This window comes from Wasmannia auropunctata, unplaced genomic scaffold, assembly GCF_000956235.1.
Source record: "Wasmannia auropunctata unplaced genomic scaffold, wasmannia.A_1.0 LD336088.1, whole genome shotgun sequence".
In the NCBI taxonomy this organism is placed as follows: Eukaryota; Metazoa; Arthropoda; class Insecta; order Hymenoptera; family Formicidae; genus Wasmannia; species Wasmannia auropunctata.
The window spans coordinates 3,137,826-3,156,292 of NW_012026802.1; the positions used below are offsets into that span (position 1 = coordinate 3,137,826).

General features: G+C 42.0%; 1 protein-coding gene across 1 annotated transcript in view; it reads left to right on the forward strand.

The window, feature by feature from the left end:
- The window catches only part of LOC105448281 (basement membrane-specific heparan sulfate proteoglycan core protein), a 159,685-nt gene that overhangs the window by 126,746 nt on the left and 14,472 nt on the right, over positions 1 to 18,467 (forward strand). Inside the window, exons 19-43 of the mRNA XM_011686781.1 lie at positions 67 to 183; positions 3,524 to 3,631; positions 3,910 to 4,056; positions 6,439 to 6,549; positions 6,862 to 6,999; positions 7,259 to 7,534; positions 8,174 to 8,236; positions 8,520 to 8,534; positions 9,370 to 9,597; positions 9,760 to 9,897; positions 10,002 to 10,250; positions 11,093 to 11,963; positions 12,042 to 12,166; positions 12,253 to 12,430; positions 12,513 to 12,723; positions 13,113 to 13,253; positions 13,441 to 13,734; positions 13,814 to 14,016; positions 14,428 to 14,653; positions 14,984 to 15,354; positions 15,559 to 15,841; positions 16,118 to 16,559; positions 16,913 to 17,212; positions 17,810 to 17,949; positions 18,027 to 18,210. Coding sequence (XP_011685083.1) covers positions 67 to 183; positions 3,524 to 3,631; positions 3,910 to 4,056; positions 6,439 to 6,549; positions 6,862 to 6,999; positions 7,259 to 7,534; positions 8,174 to 8,236; positions 8,520 to 8,534; positions 9,370 to 9,597; positions 9,760 to 9,897; positions 10,002 to 10,250; positions 11,093 to 11,963; positions 12,042 to 12,166; positions 12,253 to 12,430; positions 12,513 to 12,723; positions 13,113 to 13,253; positions 13,441 to 13,734; positions 13,814 to 14,016; positions 14,428 to 14,653; positions 14,984 to 15,354; positions 15,559 to 15,841; positions 16,118 to 16,559; positions 16,913 to 17,212; positions 17,810 to 17,949; positions 18,027 to 18,210 — 5,559 coding nt within the window. The remainder of the gene's footprint in view (positions 1 to 66; positions 184 to 3,523; positions 3,632 to 3,909; positions 4,057 to 6,438; positions 6,550 to 6,861; positions 7,000 to 7,258; positions 7,535 to 8,173; positions 8,237 to 8,519; positions 8,535 to 9,369; positions 9,598 to 9,759; positions 9,898 to 10,001; positions 10,251 to 11,092; positions 11,964 to 12,041; positions 12,167 to 12,252; positions 12,431 to 12,512; positions 12,724 to 13,112; positions 13,254 to 13,440; positions 13,735 to 13,813; positions 14,017 to 14,427; positions 14,654 to 14,983; positions 15,355 to 15,558; positions 15,842 to 16,117; positions 16,560 to 16,912; positions 17,213 to 17,809; positions 17,950 to 18,026; positions 18,211 to 18,467) is intronic.

An 18,467-nucleotide genomic window follows, 5' to 3' on the forward strand; every position in this document is an offset into this window, starting at 1 on the left:
TCCCCCCCCCCCGTATGGACAGCATGCACGATAATACTCGAATATGGAACTTGGTAATTATTGTAGTAACCGAATGTCCGCCTGGGTGGTTTCGCTGCAACGACGGAGTGTGCCTCGACATTAAGAGACGTTGCGATGGCCGGCCCCATTGCTTCGACGGCTCCGACGAGTTCAATTGCTCTCGTAACAGTGATTTTTAATTTAGCTTTATTATCCTTGTCGAGGACGATATAGACCTAAGCCATGGAATCGAGTTAATAGTAGTTTCCATTAGGTGCTGCTTCTTAGCGTCCATTTGAATAGCATAGCAGTATCTTCGATTGCATTGCATTACAAGTTAGAGAGCAAGTTATAACTTATCACGATTTTTTGTACTTTTGTTAGTTCTTTTTTTTTTAGATCTCATCGGATCTCTTGCATTTTGTAGCTTAGGTCTGTATCCTTCTTAGCGCATTATTTATGTCGATGATAGCCCGCACGAAGAAAGCTTATCGCTATAATACAATTAATTAATGAGATCTTAAATAGCTCAAATAGATAATTCTGTAGTTAAGAAACGTATCAGAAAGCGATAATTTTTCTCCATGCGCTATTTATTCTATTCTCTCTCCACAATCTCTCTCCATTATCTTCCCCCCTTCCTCTCTTGTCTTCTGAACTATTTTCTATCAGCATTCTCATCGTGGGTCATAATACTTCCTGCGACGTATGGTATTCTTGTTATGGGCATTATGATTCTTAGCGAATTAACAGTGAATGAATGCAACCAATTGCTAATTCATTTGCCCGTGAGTCAGTTTTGCGTGACTTCATCGTGTGTTATACTAAAAAGAGGTGCTCAATGATATGTGTTTTCAGTGTTTAAAGACTTGAAATAGATATACAGGATCAAGTGCCGCCTCCTCATCAACCTTGCCTCTCTATTTTTCTCGGCACTGGATCTTATTTTCATTTCAAATCTTTATTTCGTTTTCTTTATCTTCATCAACTTACGTTCATCAACGTTCTCTCGTCGAAATTGGCTTTTCTACTCCCCCGCGTGCATTATATCGCGGGACAAAAATCGCAGACGCTGTCTCCGAAGGGTAGCTTGCGTGCTCCAACTTTCGCGTCGTTTCGCTTGCGCGAGACGCGGCGAGACAAGACGCGGCGAGAGATGCAGCATGCGAAGCCCATTCGAGATCCAATCGCGCGCTCGGTCGATTTTCTGAGTAAGACAGCAGTGTCATGCGCGAGCGATTTCTTCGAATCTTTATGTGCGGGATGTCAATCGTGCAGAACGTTTATTTATATATAAACGGCTACGCAGGGGCTCTCTGCAGCTGCAACTGCAGCGACAGCGATCGCGACGGGCGCGACGACGGCGACGACGTACGGTGCGGCCCGTCTCGAACGACTTTTCGCGCGCACGTCGGTGTTCAAGTCGGCAATTAAGAGGCTGTGTAACTAATACGGGCGCACGGGCGCGTACACACGTACGCGGAAGCTGTTAATCTCATTTCGTCGCCATGTATCGACCACGTTGAGCACGTTTTAGCCGGACGTTGACTGGCCATTAACTCGAATACCGACGTGTCGCGGCACCACTTGCCGTAGTCACCCCGGAACGACCCTGTCAAAGACGAGCGAATCGAAATCAATTCGAGGGAATTCATTCGCGAAACTCGAAGACGCCGAACTTCGGGACGGGAGTTGTTTTCGAAGTGTTTGAACTCTTTGCCAATCCTCTTTATTAGCATGCTGACCTAGCGGTGAAATTGAAGTAGCAAACATAAAAATTAAAACGCATCAACGTATATTCGCTGGGATTAAAGAAGTCATTTTTTTTTGGAAAATTGCTGCATTTTGACAGAATATGAATAATTAAATCAGACTAGAATAAAGAGGAAAATAGAAACACGAGAATTCAGACAGTGATATTAGGCCAAGTCCCGTTTTCGCAGTTTGGAGATTTGCAATTTCTCGAAATAAATTCCCGAATTAATCCCTTTCGATTCGTCTCTTTCGATACGTGATCTCAACGATTTTCTCTTTCTATGTTTTAGCATTATATACGTATCTTGTTACATTTTAGCGTCGAGACACAATGAGATATAACAACAAGACGCGAGGGATAAGATGGCAATTAAGAAACGACTGATTCATTCTTCATCATATTTCTTACATTCATTAGGCCACTCCTATATCTCACTGTGTCTTGATTCCTATATAGCTGTTTGTGCCTGGATCTTGAATATTGGATACTCAATAACATACTTGCGTACATAACATACATCTTGATTACGCGCTCTGACTCTTCTTCTTGACATGCATTTTGCATCGATTATGGATGGGATCGAAACTAACTCTATATCTATTCTTCTCTCTGTCTTTCTACTTGTCTATCTGTACGTCTATTTACTTTCCGTCTATTTTCAGCACACAGGTTGCCTGATCTTTGAATTGCGCATCTACTTGTATATATACATATCTATATATATATATATATATATAAAATATATTTATATATGTATATGTATATATCAGTGTATACAAATTGCATATGTATATATACGTTTCTCTGATATACCCTTTTACCTCCGGTTATTTACGTCTCCGCAATTTTCCATGCCGCGCGCTGACGCGTGCACAAACCGCGCTCTGCTGTTGCGTACAGCGCGTAAAAGCTCGCGACTGACGTAACGCGAACTTTTGTAAATGTCACGTTTTGCGCGCGATGGTCCTCTCTCCCACGTTTGAGAAACTAAGTTTAACCTGTTTATTAATATATGTGTAAATAAAAAAAAAAAAGAAGCCACACGCGCGTTTCCCCGTGGAAAGGCTCACACGCGAAACCGGTTTGATATAAAATGAAGCGACATTTATACGCGGGAGTTATTATTATAAATTTCTCAGATTATCATACGGTTTAGCGATGGTGGCGCGAAATTGCAGACCCCGGAATGTGAAAACCATTGACCTTTTCAACAATTCCTCTTTCCCGTTCGGCTTTTCTCGCTTTAATCAACCGAGGTGAGAGCGCGTGCACGCGGCATCGCGCCGCCCGTCCCCGTATTATCTTAGAGATAATAGGTACGACACGCGGCAATGTGCACGATAGATACCCTTATTTGACGAGTGCGCCGCTCCGGCGCACTCTTTTATCGCCCTTCGTCCATCGCAGGGGGAAGCACCTCTCTCGCGGGACTCTTTATCGATCGATAATTATCGAAGGCACTTGGTCAGCCTCGCGCATCTAATTTCCTTCGTGCAAGGGGTGAGGGTTGCGCGCCGCGCAGCACATCGAAGTCGTTCGCAATTTTTTTTTTTCCGGCTGACTCACACGAGGGTATTCTTCGCGACCTCGCTTGATGACCTGGCGAGACTGGCAAGAACGGCCGGCCCGCGGACGATTGTTATTAGCAACAAACGTGCACACTGTCGCTTCGTACCGCTTCTCACACGTACAAAGGATCTTCCTCGTATCGTTTGTGCCCCTTCCGTCCCTTATTTGCCATTCAACGGAGTTGATTGGTTTTTGCAGAATGCCCCGACGGTCAACTACCCTGCGCAAATGGCGTCTGTATCAATAAGAACTTCTTCTGCGACCGCAATATCGACTGCCATGACGAGAGTGACGAACTGAATTGCCGTAAGGATATCTTTAGATAGATGCATTTTTCGCTATTTCACCGAAAGAGTTACATTCGATATACATTCTATTGATTCTATAATATGCACGAAACACCCTATGTGCTCCGTTATATTTTTTTTTTAAATTAAAATACCCTAATATGTTTTGTAACTTGGAGTGTTAATTAAGACTTTTCATTAATCAGATGTTTATAGAAAATTCCTTTTTGTCCTTTCGGCGAATTTTTTTTATTCAAGAAACTGCTTTGATAAACCGCGTGTCGTTCCATTTTGCAGCGGGCAGCGGCGAGACCGGCGGTTCACGCCAAGAATGCCACGACGACAGCTTCACCTGCAACGACGGCAGCTGCATACCTCGGGCTGCAGTGTGCGACGGACGTGCGGATTGTCGTCACGACGAGGACGAGATTAATTGTCGCCGAGGTAAGTCAGAACCTCCGGAAATCGGCGCTCGCGGCGTATCCCTGCGTCGCTGCGTCTTCATCGCGAAGAGCTGCGTTGATTTAGGTCCGGGGGAAATGATCCCTATCGATAAAAATATTCAGAAGATGGATACGGAATTCTCTCTCCCCCGTTGGTTAATTCAGGCGTTACGATTTAGCCTTCGGAGCGTATTCGTATATTCAGGACTTAAAACAACGATTGGGAGCACGATTCGAGGACGCGGACCTATTATTTCTCGATTTATAGCCTTACGTCACTACCATGTATACATATAGTGTCGAATGGATATTTTCTTGGCCGTGGTTTAAAATTAATAAACCCACAGTTCCACTTCGCGCAACGAGCAAGTTATTATTTTAATAGTAAGCTCCTTATGAGTCGCCAGCATAGACTCGCCTCTCAAAAAAATCGTCAGTGTAAATAAATATTCTGAGATTAAGCCCGAGGAAAGATGATATGAGTGAGATATGAATGGAGGCGACACACAAGGCACAATCGCGTGCTTGTCTCTCAGGCCTACTTTGTTACATCCGGACTCGCTTTAAGTCCTGATTATGCGTACGGTCGTACGGCAAAGAGGTATAGGACTTCCCTCGAGATTTTCGGGCGTACGGCGTAACTATATCAGTTGCGGCCGCGCGTCGCCCAATATCATCAACGACGCGTTTCCACGAGAAACACCGCAGCTCAGATTGAGTTACTTCTAGGTGTAGACGCCTCGGATAGTGCCTCCTCCGGGGGGCGTCCGGAGACGCCGGGGGTGGTAGCCGGTGTGAATCCGGATAACGAGGCTTACAGCCCAGACACAAATGCAAATGCTGATGTGCCGCCGACAAATCTGAGCACGCCGAGGAGTTGTGCTCCGGATGATTTTGTTTGCGCCGACGGCACTTGCATCCCCGAAACCCACCACTGCGACCATTTCTACGATTGCCGCGACTTTACCGACGAACAGTACTGCTTCGGTTAGATTATTTGTAGATCTCGAAAATCTGGTGACACGCACGCACCCCGCATCGAAGTCTCGCGCGCTTCCGTTCTCATCCCGACAGTATTTTATCGATAAAATTCGCGTTTACGGAGAAGAAGTTATTCGTACGTCGATATCTGTTACCTGACATACAAATAATCCTTCATGTTTTTACGACTTTATTTCGTTACCACTGCGAGAATAACGTTAAAAATTTGATGAAAAGAAAGTTAATTCTTTTATATAATTTCTAATGATTATATTTCTAGTATTCTTCAGTATTATGGTTTCGTTTCTCTCTCTTTCCCTTTTTCTTTCTGATTTACTAATTTTTATTCTTTAATAAGTATTTCCGATAATATAATTTAATTTTTGAATAAATGTTTGCGTCATTTTTCTTCAAAAGTGAAGTTATATATAATTTAATTCAATCTTATCCCCGTCTTTTCGAATAATGTCACAGTTTCAATCCGCGGGATATTCTGAAGTATATCGTTGAAAGCACCAGATTCTCTTAGATCTATGTTCTTTTCTGCCAATCTGTGTTAGCAGCTGAATAGAAGATGTGTAGGTTGTTCCAGTAGAGACTTGATTATATATTTCTGAAATTTATAATCGCAGTCTTATATATTACCCGGCGCATCTTTATAAATAATAGTGCATCTCTGCCTGACGTAAAATTTAGATCGTTTATTTTTCTCGTAGGTAGAACGTTTGGCATAAATCCTATTTGGCATGCATAGCACGAGGAAAGCACATTTTTACCTAAGTATTATACATTTTTGTGCATTATATTTCGCTAACAAAAAAACTGAATTATAAAATTAATATTTGACTATTTAATATAGTAATCGTGTATTGTATCGGTCGAAAATCGTACGTAAATTAAGGGATTATGTCTTTCCTCCTGAGTCTATATTGAAGTTACATTGAATGACGAATTATATTATATAAGTGTTCGTAGATGTACTGCAATCAGTACATACAGTTTAGAAAACTAAATAAAACGCGATGGAGATACGTTGCAATCGGCTTACCGATTTATGTGCTGTATGAACTGATTCCCAATATATTTGATCTAGATTCTAGACCAAAGCTGTCTAAATTGGTGACGGCAAACCGATGAAAAAAAAAGGGGGAACGAGAAAAAAAGAACACTCAGTCAGACAGCTCTGTTCTAGATTTACGTTTTAACAGTCTTTTCTAGGTAATGAAATCTTTACCTCCATCGTATTTATATTTCGACGTTAGATCATTGTTTAGATTGTAATGACGGACATATGATGGCACCATGGCTGACATTTTACATGTATCTGTGTCTCATCGTTTCTTTTAACGGATCAACGACTCACGGTTGTCTCGTTAACGTACAATGCGAGCTCTTATTTTAGGATGCACGCGGGACCAGTTCCAGTGCGCCAACGGAGATTGCATTCGCGCCGATCAGAGATGCAACGGAGTCATCGAGTGCGCCGACGGTTCCGACGAACCGGAGGAGTGCGGTGAGCATGAAGGAATAATCAGCAACTCAATTAAGAATCAGCAACGTCAATTAAGAATTAAATATACATATATATATATATTCGTGCGTCAATCAAGAAATGAATAATAAATAATAAAATGAAAGATATACAACTGAACGTGCAGATTAGTATAATTTGACGTAACTTTCGAATAATTTATAAACTGTAGAATTGTAATCTCCGGGACGACAGTTCAATATACAGTTATTTAAATTTATTTCTCAAAATCCTGTTCAACTTTGAATCTAATTAAATTCTCTCTCATATCTTTACTTACTTCTGCTTTATTAGGACCGCCAGAGCCGTCACCGTCAGGTCAATGTGCTACGGATCAATATATGTGCATTTTGGATAGAAGATGCGTCCCAATATCCTCCGTGTGTAACGGAATTCCAGAATGCCGAGATGGATCCGATGAATATAATTGCGGTAAGTTAATTAACGCATATTTAATTCAACAAAACAATTCTCGCGTATATAAATGTGTATATAAATGCACATTAAATCGACAATAAAATGATAGACGAGATCGAGATCGCTATTCTATTACTTCGAATTCTCGCGTGAGTAAAATAAGAGTTAATAATTGACGACGCGCGGTTTCATAATTTACTCGCTTAATCGAGATAGTCTAAGTAACTCTGCGAAGACGCAGCATAATGACATGAGTTTAACGACGAAACTGAAGCTTCCAATACGGTATGCTCGTACGGGGAGTGGAGCTGTAAGAGCGGCGATTGTATACCTCACCATCAACGTTGCGATCGCCGGATCGATTGCCCGTACGACGACAGCGACGAGTTGGGCTGTCACTATAGGCCGATGCAAAGAAATCACAGTAGGTGCAGCGCGCACGAATGGATGTGCAATGACGGCCATTGCATCCCGCTGCATCAGCGGTGCGACAAAAGGCTCGACTGTCCTAGAGACATGTCCGATGAGATGGATTGCAGTTATGATAATTGTGAGTCTCCCCCGCCCCGCCCCCCCTCTGTAGTTAGTCATCCGGAGCTGCCTTCGGGAAAAAAGGGGACCGCACGGCCGGCCGATAACACGCCATGCGCTAATCAATAATACCTTGTAAATATCCATGACACCGTAACATAATACCGTAACATAATACCGTAATGTTTTATGTAACACTAAAAGGTATTTATTATCCACGTTTCCAGCGGATGAGATACAAGCCAATGAGTCTGTATTGTATTTCCCATCATTTGAATTACAATTTCCGCCTTTACCCAATAATATATACACTTTTAATCTGAGAATAACAAGTACCTATTTTATGATAAATTTAATACGAGCGAGGTGGTCTCTCTCGATTTTTCGCGACCATGCATATAGTAGACCATAGCAGTAGACACACATCGCACTGTGTATCATATTTTCTAAAAGGAATTAATAACTGAACTAAAATATAGGATTGCATTTCCGCCTGTAGATGAAAAAGGTGCAGAAAGGTGCCGGGTAGAAATCTCAAATTAACAAAGTTGATAACGCAACGTTGATTCTGTACATACATTTATTAATCAATTTAATCATGTTTCTATTAGCGTTTTTTTTTTTTTTACGACTACTTATTACTTTCGTTCGTGCGCAGATACCCATGGAACATCCGACCTAAGGCTGAAGACGTATCCGAGTGAACAAGTGATTAAAGAAAGTAAGTATCATCGTTCTCGTTAAGCCGTGTACGGATTTGATGATATGTTGTATATGCATTTGTTGCAACTTCGATTTTTGTATAGTTATTCATCTGACTAAAATATCTCAATAATTGAACATCTTAAGTATCTCTAGAAAAATTAACACAATAGGTAATAATAATAATAATAATAATAATAATAATAATAAGCAACAAGTGCCGCGTTGCCGACGAATTAGGGTATCCCAAAAGAAAATTTATTAATGAATATATCTGTTATTTTTTTTCTTGCCTTGGCCAGACCCGGCGAAGCAAGGTAAGACTTTAAAAAAGAATATCAGCTACAAATCATGCTGTGGGCTAAAATAATCTTCATGAATCATTAGATGTGCAAAGTTGGAAATATGTATTTCAGTTATAGGTGTCTGTATGTACATATACATGTATATGCATTCTCGCTTTTTATGGATCTTCTGTTGCAAACGTTTCTTTAAGCAAAATAAGCAATAGAATCGATCTTCAAAACTTTCGATAAATTTGTTGATTAATAAATATAATTTCATGTCCGACTAAATATAATTTCGTTTTACAGATATACACATATATCGCAATTATAAAATTAAATTAAAAATCTGTTTTTATTTATATAAAAAATGCAACTTTTATACAATTAAATCAATAACCGAAAACTTCATTAATAATATCGTTCGAAGCCATGCATGCGAATGTTTAATTATGCATGATGAAGCTCATGTCGTTCAGAACTTAAAATAGAATGCAAATTTTGGACTATAAAATCATATACAAAAATAACTACTGATGTCTAATCCTGATTATTATATATTTTTGATTTAAAAGAACTCTATTGGCACTAATTGACTCGAAAAGTCTCGATTTCATTATGCCGGATGCACATAAAATGTTTTTACTACATGCAAGCAGCGCATCGAGTAACACGATTAAAAAAGAACTGAAGTGTTGCACGTGAACTGAACTAACACGTCGTCAGTGTCATCTCAATTTAAGAGAAACGGGGAAATCCGCTTGCTAATTACCGACCACTCACTGACGGGACGTTTGACGTAATAATCCGTAAAGGCCGCAATCTCTCACCGACCGGAATTTATATCATGCAAAACCGTTCCGATCAGGTCGCGAGGTCGTGTTCCAATGCCGTGACGAGGGTCTTCTACGTGCGAGAGTACGTTGGATTCGCGGCAACGGCCTTCCTCTGCCGCCCGGCAGCCGGGACATCAATGGTCGCCTGGAGATACCCAACATCCAGCTCGAGCACGGCGGAACCTACATCTGCGAAGCCGTGGGTTATCCACCGTCCACCCCGGGCCGGCAATTGACCGTCATTCTTAACGTCGAGAAATGTACGTTCTTCCATCCTGCCCTCTCCGATTTAGAGCTATACGCGATCGAGAAATTTATTCGCGATGAGATACAACCGCGCGCGGAGAACCGCTAACAATAAATTCAAAATCTGTCTCAATGACTGAAGACCCCCTGTAATATCAAATTGATTGTCCATACAGTCGAGCAGCCGGCCACCAGACCGCCGCAAGTGTGCCAGTACGATCAGGCTACCTGCAGCAACGGCGACTGTATTCCCAAATCGTACGTCTGCGATGGCAAATTCGACTGCACCGACGGATCCGACGAGATGCGGTGCAGTAAGTATGACAGGTGTGCCAGCGAAAAAGGCTGGCTTTATCGGGCGTTCATACTTTATGGTGCGAAATTTCACGCGAGCGTTTCGCACGTCCGTTTTCGACAGGTCCGCACGGATGCGAGCCCAACCAGTTCCGCTGCAATAATAAGCAGTGCGTTAGCAAGTTGTGGCGTTGCGACGGCGACAAGGACTGCGCGGACAACAGCGACGAGGAGAACTGCGCGCCGTCTCCCCCGGGATCTCCGTGCCGTTACAACGAGTTCGCCTGCAGCAGCAATAAGCAGTGCATCCCGAAGAGCTACCACTGCGACATGGAGCGCGACTGCTTGGACGGCAGCGACGAGCTTGGATGCTGTTAGTATCGATGGGAGTTTCATGAGCGCGAAGCGTCAATGTCGCCAATCGTCTGGCGACCTTCGTATCGGATAAATTAAAGTTGAATAGTAGCTATATAACTTTCATGAAACAGTCAGGCACTCTGAAATCATCAATTGTCTTTCTGAAGTCGCACACGATGAATATTTTACATTTTACTATTTTATTAAGGGCGTCTTCTACTTTGAAGGTCCTTTTTTTTTCGTCGTTTTTTAGGATTTTTTTTTTGAGGAATCATGAAAACATACTATATCGGGACTTTTATATCATATTTATTAACATTGGAAGTATGTTTGATAATTTTTTCAAAATAAAATATCGACAAGAATGCGTTGTAACAGAGCGATAATGGCATGTATCTAAAAAAAAAGTTGTCGGATGGCGCCCATGATTGCAGTTCACCAGTTAATCTGAAACAAAAAAACAAAATAGCATTTTAATCTATGAATGTGTGGCTAGCTTTGGTACCAAAAACTAACGAAAATATTGAAAATTGTATATTTTGCAAAGTTTAGAAAAAAAATTATTTTTTCCATACTTCCAATGTTAATAAATATGATATAAAAGTCCCGATATAGTATGTTTTCATGATTCCTCAAAAAAAATCCTAAAAAACGACGAAAAAAAAGGCCTTCAAAGTAGAAGACCCCCTTAATATGTATTGTTATTTGTTTTAAGTTTTGAAATTGAGATTTAAAATATACGACTTTTCTATTCTGGAGAAAATTTTCCTGTTATCTCACTGACAATTAAAAATATAATGAAATGTCACTATTGTTGGCTGTAATTATTAACAATGTCTGATTTATTTCTCCTTGCAGCTCCGGTTTACATCGTGAAACCTCCCTCGCCGATGGTCGTCCTCATGCCGGGCGACATGCTGGTCCTCACCTGCACGGCGATCGGTGTTCCCATACCGGAAATCAACTGGCGTCTCAATTGGGGGCACGTTCCCGCGAAGTGTACGATCGTGTCCACCAACGGTACGGGCACGCTGACGTGTCCGGACATACAGATGGAGGACCAGGGCGCGTACTCGTGCGAGGCGTTGAACGTCGGAGGCTTCGTCTTCGCCGTGCCGGACGCCATCGTCGTCGTGAAGGACGGCGGCAACGTATGCCCCAGGGGCAAATTCAATTCCGAGGCGAGGACCGCCGAGGAGTGTATCTCGTGCTTCTGCTTCGGCGTCGCCACCGAGTGCCGCAGCGCCGATCTCTTCACTTACCAGATCCCGCCGCCGTTCGACCGCCAGAAGATCGTGTCGGTCGAGACCGTGCCGACGATCAGGATCCACGGCGACATCAGCAATCAGGCAACCATCCGCCCCCTCGGCCGGGACGGCGTTCAGCTGCTGGAGTCCTTCAGCAACGACCTGAACGTCTACAACGTTCCCTACTTCGCGCTGCCGGAGAATTATCACGGCAGCCAATTGAAGTCCTACGGCGGCTACTTGAGATACTCGATCCGCTACAGCGGTAGCGGCACACCAAACCGCGCGCCCTCCGTCATCTTGAGCGGCAATAATTACGTCCTGGTGCACAAGGGTGAAGAGCCAACAGCGGACTACGAGAATGAGAGAACGGTCAGGTTCTTCTACGGCGACTGGTACAAGCAGCAAGGGAGAAGCGAGATCCTGGCGTCCAGAGAGGAGATCATGATGACGTTGGCGAACGTGGACAACATTCTTATAAAGTAGGCACTGAAGCCCGAGATCCTGTCACTGACCGCGACAAGATCAGAACAATTTTTTTTACGTTCGATGTGTTGCAGAGTGAAATACGACGACTCGCCGCAGCTGGACGTTCGCCTCACCAACATCGTTGTGGACACCGCCGACGTGCGAAACACCGGTCTAGGATCCGCGTCCTTCGTCGAGGAATGTCAATGTCCTACCGGTACATACTTCTTTGACAATCAATCAGATCGCGTAGCAAAATTCGTTTTATTAATTTCGTTTTATTAAATCTTAATCGCCTTCAAGGATACACTGGTCTGTCTTGCGAGCATTGCGCGCCTGGTTATCTGAGACGCGAAAGCGGTCCGTGGCTTGGCCAGTGTTACAGGGACGAACCACCGTGCCCTCCGGGATACTACGGCGATCCCTCAAGAAACATCCCCTGCCAGATCTGTCCTTGCCCGCTTACCAACCCGTCGAACCAGTAAGAACGCGAATAAGTTTAAACTTACATTAGCGATATTTTAATTCAGAGCACTTTCACAATTTATCGCGATTATAAATAGATTCGCTCGCACGTGTCATCTTGGTTCCGACGGTCAACCCACGTGTGACTGCCCTCCCGGCTACGTTGGTCGCAGGTGCGAGCAGTGTGCTGCCGGTTACCAAGGGAATCCCCTTATTCCCGGAGATATGTGCGTCCCGCTTCAGCAATGTGACCCCAACGGCAGCCTCAGTTCTAACGCCGATCCACAGACCGGAAAGTGCCATTGCAAGGTATACCGATATAATTATTACCGTTGCCTATTCCTACATAGGCGTAATTTTGTACAGGGTGCACATCGGCCTCGGAAATTGCGCATTTTTTTCTCGACCACGCAATCTCTAAAAAAAAGATTCTTTTCTATAAATAAACCGCTTTCTATCAAAAAAATCTATGCGAGATAAATTGCGCAATTTTCCGAACACCTCGCGTAACGATTTTATATTGTTGTTCTTGCATCCATCTTCCGTGGATTCCTTTTAATTTAAAAAAATGTAAGTATATTTTACAGTTCTTTCACGTATGTAGACATATGTAAATCGATATAAATTCAGGATAAAAGTGAGCGGTACAACGTCGCGGTCGAGAAGCGCCGTCTATTCTCTAATATTTCCTTTTTCAGCAATACGCAACGGGTCTCACTTGCAACCAATGTAAGGCGAATACCTACAATCTGGCCTCGACAAATCAGTTTGGATGCATAGGTTGCTTCTGCATGGGCATCACCAATAGATGCGTCTCTTCTAACTGGTACAGAAACGAGGTACGACAAAAATATCGCATTGATTTTCATCTTTATGTATAAATCAAAAGAGGTCTGCAAACAGAGAAACTACGTAAAAAAGATTTCTATATTTCTAATACAAATAATGGAATCGTCTGCTTTTTTTGTATAACTTTTATAGAAATATAAATTATCAATTAAAATAAAAGCTTAAATTGATTCGCAGATTCGTGTATCGTTTACCAACTCGATTCGAGGCTTCTCCCTGATCGAATCCAAGAGCACTGACACATCGGACATTGTAGAGGGAATTCATCTGAACGCCATCAGCCGGGAAATAGTCTACAGAGATTTTCCCAATCGTGGGAACAATGACGTCTACTATTGGCAATTGCCTAGCATTTTCTTAGGCGATCAAATAACATCTTACGGTGGCAATCTCAAGTACATCGTCAGATACGTGCCCTCTCCGGGCGGTCAGAGTTCAAGGAACAACGCCGCGGACGTCGAACTCATTAGCGTGAGTGCACATTCGCGAGCCTTAATCCGCGCACTTGACGATGAAGACATTATAACAGGATGACTTAAAATGCACACAGGCTAACGACATCAACTTGCTTTACTACTCCCACGAGTCTCCCGAGCCTAACTCCCAGCAATCGTTCACCGTGCCGCTGCTCGAGCAATACTGGCAACGTAATGACGGTACTCAAGCGGACAGGGAGCATCTTCTAATGGCCTTAGCCGATGTGCGAGCCATCAGAATCAAAGCCACTTACACGACGCATACAGACGAAGCGGCGTAAGTGCTTCGCGGATTCCTGATATTACCATATCTTATATAATTCCGACAATATAAACAAGAAACGATTTGCCTAAGCTTCTTGAAGGACTATAAAAATATTTATAAAATAGATGGATAAAATTTCCGATTTAATTTAAAATAATAATCCAATTTAAAATAAAGTTGTGATGCAGTATTTTTCTAAAATGTCAGTTTTATATTTGGTATCAAGTTATAAAATATGAAAATAAAAACTAAGTTAATTAAATCTGAGTTAATTAAAATTTTATAAATATATGACCAAGTAAAATAAATATGTAAGGGAATTTGATTGATATTCAATTAAAATAAAACTAAAGCAAGGTTGCGTAAAAAAATTTGAGTTTGAACATTATCGCGATTTAACAGGCGATATTGTGTATATTTCAGGCTGTCCTCCGTGTCTTTGGACACCGCCGAAAAATCTAACACAGGTAAAGCTCGCGCGGTCGAAGTTGAAGAGTGTATTTGCCCCGCCGGCTACAAAGGACTTTCATGCGAGGATTGCGACGTTGGTTACACCCGTGCCATCGAAGGACTTTACTTAGGCATCTGCGAGCCGTGCAACTGCAATAATCACTCGAGTCAGTGCGAGCCCGAAACTGGCACTTGTAAGGTAAAAATAAAAGCAATTTTAATCGAGCGACGACATCACGTTGTACTAATATAATTAAATTCTTCTTTTTAAAAAAGATAATTTAAATTTAATAAACTTTATTAAAATAGCTATGTTGCATTAATAATTGCTTAATAATTTAAAGGCAGTATTTTTTCTAAAATGTCAGTTTTATATTTGGCATCAAGTTATAAAATATAAAAATTGAAGCTTAAGTTAATTAAAATTCAAGTTAACGAAAGTTATATAAATATATAACTATGTAAATATATATGAATTCTCAGAAGAATTTGAGAACCCACTGAAAAATTGATACCCTTACTTCGATAGTATTGCGATCATCACACCACGGGCGAGTTCTGCGAGCTGTGCGAACCGGGATACGAAGGGGACGCCACTCGAGGCACCCCGAACGATTGCACGTATAGAAATCCAAGACCCGAGCCATGCAGATGTGACGAGGCTGGTTCACGCAGCACTTCTTGCTTCGACGGTCGATGCGAATGCAAAAGGAACGTCGAGGGTCCACAATGTAATCGATGCCGCCCGTCGACATACGGATTACGTGCTGAGAACATTGATGGATGCATCGAGTGTTATTGCAGCGGAGTGACTGATCAATGTCACGAGAGCACATTGTACGTAGAGGAAATACCGACGTTGTTATACGAATCACATCACGGCTTCACTCTCACGGACTCGTAAGTACACGCACTTCATTTTTTTCCAAGTAGCTCTCTTTAAATTAATACAAGCATATGATGAATCATTTTTTCTCTGTTTTTTTTTTACTGATAAAAATAGCATTTTTTAGAACAATTTATATATAAGAAAATCTACACATGTATGTATATTATCGAAGAAAATTAATATTTTTAATTGATCGATCTAATGCTCTTATGTAGGAGTAGACGCGACGTAATCAACTCCGATTTCGTGGTAAATACGGGAACGAGTGAGATCGGTTACCGCTTTAAGGACAGTAGAAGCCGCAGATTGTTCTGGTCGCTGCCGAGCGTCTTTACTGGTAACAAAGTAAAGAGTTACGGCGGGAACTTGACTCTGACGCAGCATATCACCGCGTATCCTGGCGCTCAGAGTTACATGGATCAAGACGTTCTCTTGATTGGCAACGGCATCACATTATTCTGGACAAATCCAGTGCAACTTCAACCCGAGATTCCGCTGGTATGTAGAATAGGATGGAATCTATCCGATATATTTCATAACATTACGGGAAATTGAAAAACTCACATATTTAATAGTTATACTTGACAAAATATTTTCTTACTAGATAGAAATTATTTTAATTCAATCTCTTTACGCCTTTTTTAATTGAAAGCTATTATTCAATATATATATTTCATTATTTATCATATTTTATTAAATAAAGCATCTATAGAAATTAATTTGAAATCCAAACGTTTCGCAATTATAAAGACGACACGTGTACATCTTTCACAGACCTACTCCGTTCCGTTGAAAGAGCACGAATGGAAACGAATGACCATCGAGGGACCGCGCAGCGCTTCCAGGACGGATCTCATGATCGTACTTTCCAATCTGGAAGCCATCCTGGTCCGCGCGTCTCACAGCGAGCAAATGACCGCAACGTACATCAGCGACATCAGCATGGACACGGCCGTGGAGAATCTGATTCAAAACCAACGAGCGACTCAGGTTGAGGCTTGTCGTTGCCCGACCGGTTACACGGGCACCTCCTGCGAAACCTGCGCTCGCGGTTATTACAGAGACACCAGCGACCGGACCGTCAGTTATCTGGGCGCGTGTAATCTCTGTCCGTGCAACAAGAACGAGGAGAGCTGCGAGATCAGCAGATCCGGTCACATCAAGTGCTACTGCCTGCCGGGATACACGGGAGAGTATTGCCAAGACAGTGGTGTCGGTAAGCAATAGCGCTTCTTAATACTCAAGATATGCATTAAATTATAAGCTAATTAAATTAATAATATTAGTGTTTCCAATTACTTTTGTTTAAAAATATGAAGACGATCTTGATAAAAAAAGCGATTGATAAATCAAATTATATTTTATATAGCGCAGATCTATATAAATCACACTATATTATTGACAAAAAGAAAATAATCCAGGAAGTCAAGTTATCCAATTTATTATGTTAGAATATATTTTTGTAAGCGTGAGAGAGAAAGCAGGATTCTTTCTTTCGAGATTACAGTAAAGAAAATCTTTTGAACTCTTTTAAATCCAAAATAATAGTAATAACGATACGTTGGTCAGGTGAGCTCATGGTAAGCCTAAAGCCGATGAGCGGCGAAGTCGAGCCGTACTCCACGATCCAATTTACGTGCAACTATGACTATCCAGACAAGTTTCACATCTATTTTAAATTGTCGTCACTCGACGGATTTCCCATAACCGACGCACGGGGCGGCAAAATCGGCCCGATAATGAAGACGGAGAAAGGAGCTGTTCGCACTTGGTTCGTTCACGTCGGGCGCACCCCCTGCAACGTGGAGTGCCACATCGTGAATGACCGCGGCAAAGAACTGGTCAAAATCGTGACGTCGATTACGCCAGGTTTGAGACGGACTACATAAACGAGTGCTTTCACATCTTGTCCGTCCATCCGGTGATTCATGGCAAAGGGCGAGCGCTCGGATCATCATTTCGCGACCATGTCTACGTTGTCGCCAGGTCATCGTAGTTCATCATCGTAGATCGTCACCGAGTCTGGTGAAGGCACTCTCTCGGGGATTGTAATCCTTATCCATGGTTCCGTAGTTTTTCGCAGGATTAGTATTTGCGGGAAAGCTTGGCTTCTTCCCTGGTATACATGGTATTCAGTATCACGGACGTCCTCTGGTCGTACAGTATAATATGTGTACACCATAGCAATTAATACAAGTGTATCATTCTTCGAAATAACCGTCATTGTAATGATGTCTCGTCAAAGTGTGATGGTGGTTGCATCTCTGTGTCACTGGACAAATGTCGCTTATTCATTGCATTCAGCAGAAGATTGCAAGATTCAATAATCGTCCACATTGTCTCTGTCCGTTATACCGTCATACCGTTTTATCGTTAAATCTTGCAGTTTTACGATCGCGCAAAAGAAAACTGGCGTAGGAAATCGCATTTATTTTTACATTAATTTTGCTTTTATTTTCCTCACAGTTGGAGAGACAACTACACAGGGCCCACCGGTAATATATCCACCGAGGATCACAATTTACATACAGGAACCGGAATTCCAAATCGTCCAGATCGGAAATATGGTTCGATATCACTGCTCGGCCACATCCATGGATCGGAACGTAAGTCCGATTCATTGATTCGACTTTAGAAATCCTCTTGTGGGTAATTGTAATCCTTGTTCTATGATTGAAAATAGGATTCGGTGCACATTAGATGGGAGAAAGAGGGTGACCAATTTCCTCTTGATGGAAGGATAGTGGATGACTCGAAAGGACTGTTGGTCATTACGGATGTGAAGGTGTCTGACAGTGGCATATACGTCTGCCAAGTGAGCGATGGAATAAACATCGGATATAAGAAAGTCACGTTGACTGTTGGAGGTACAACGCAAGAATAAATTAATTTTAATTGTATTACACATCAAGCTCAATATAATCTTCTTATATTTTATTATAATTGTTAAGAAATGAATTAGAGTAGAACAGATTAATAAATTTATCAACGTTACGTATTATTTAATTCTTACACATTGTATTACCGGATGCAGCGTTTCCAAAACACTTGCTGGAAATACCAGGTATAAATCACAACCGTGTCAATTTGTGAAACAGAAACGTAATTTTGTACGTCTTCTTTA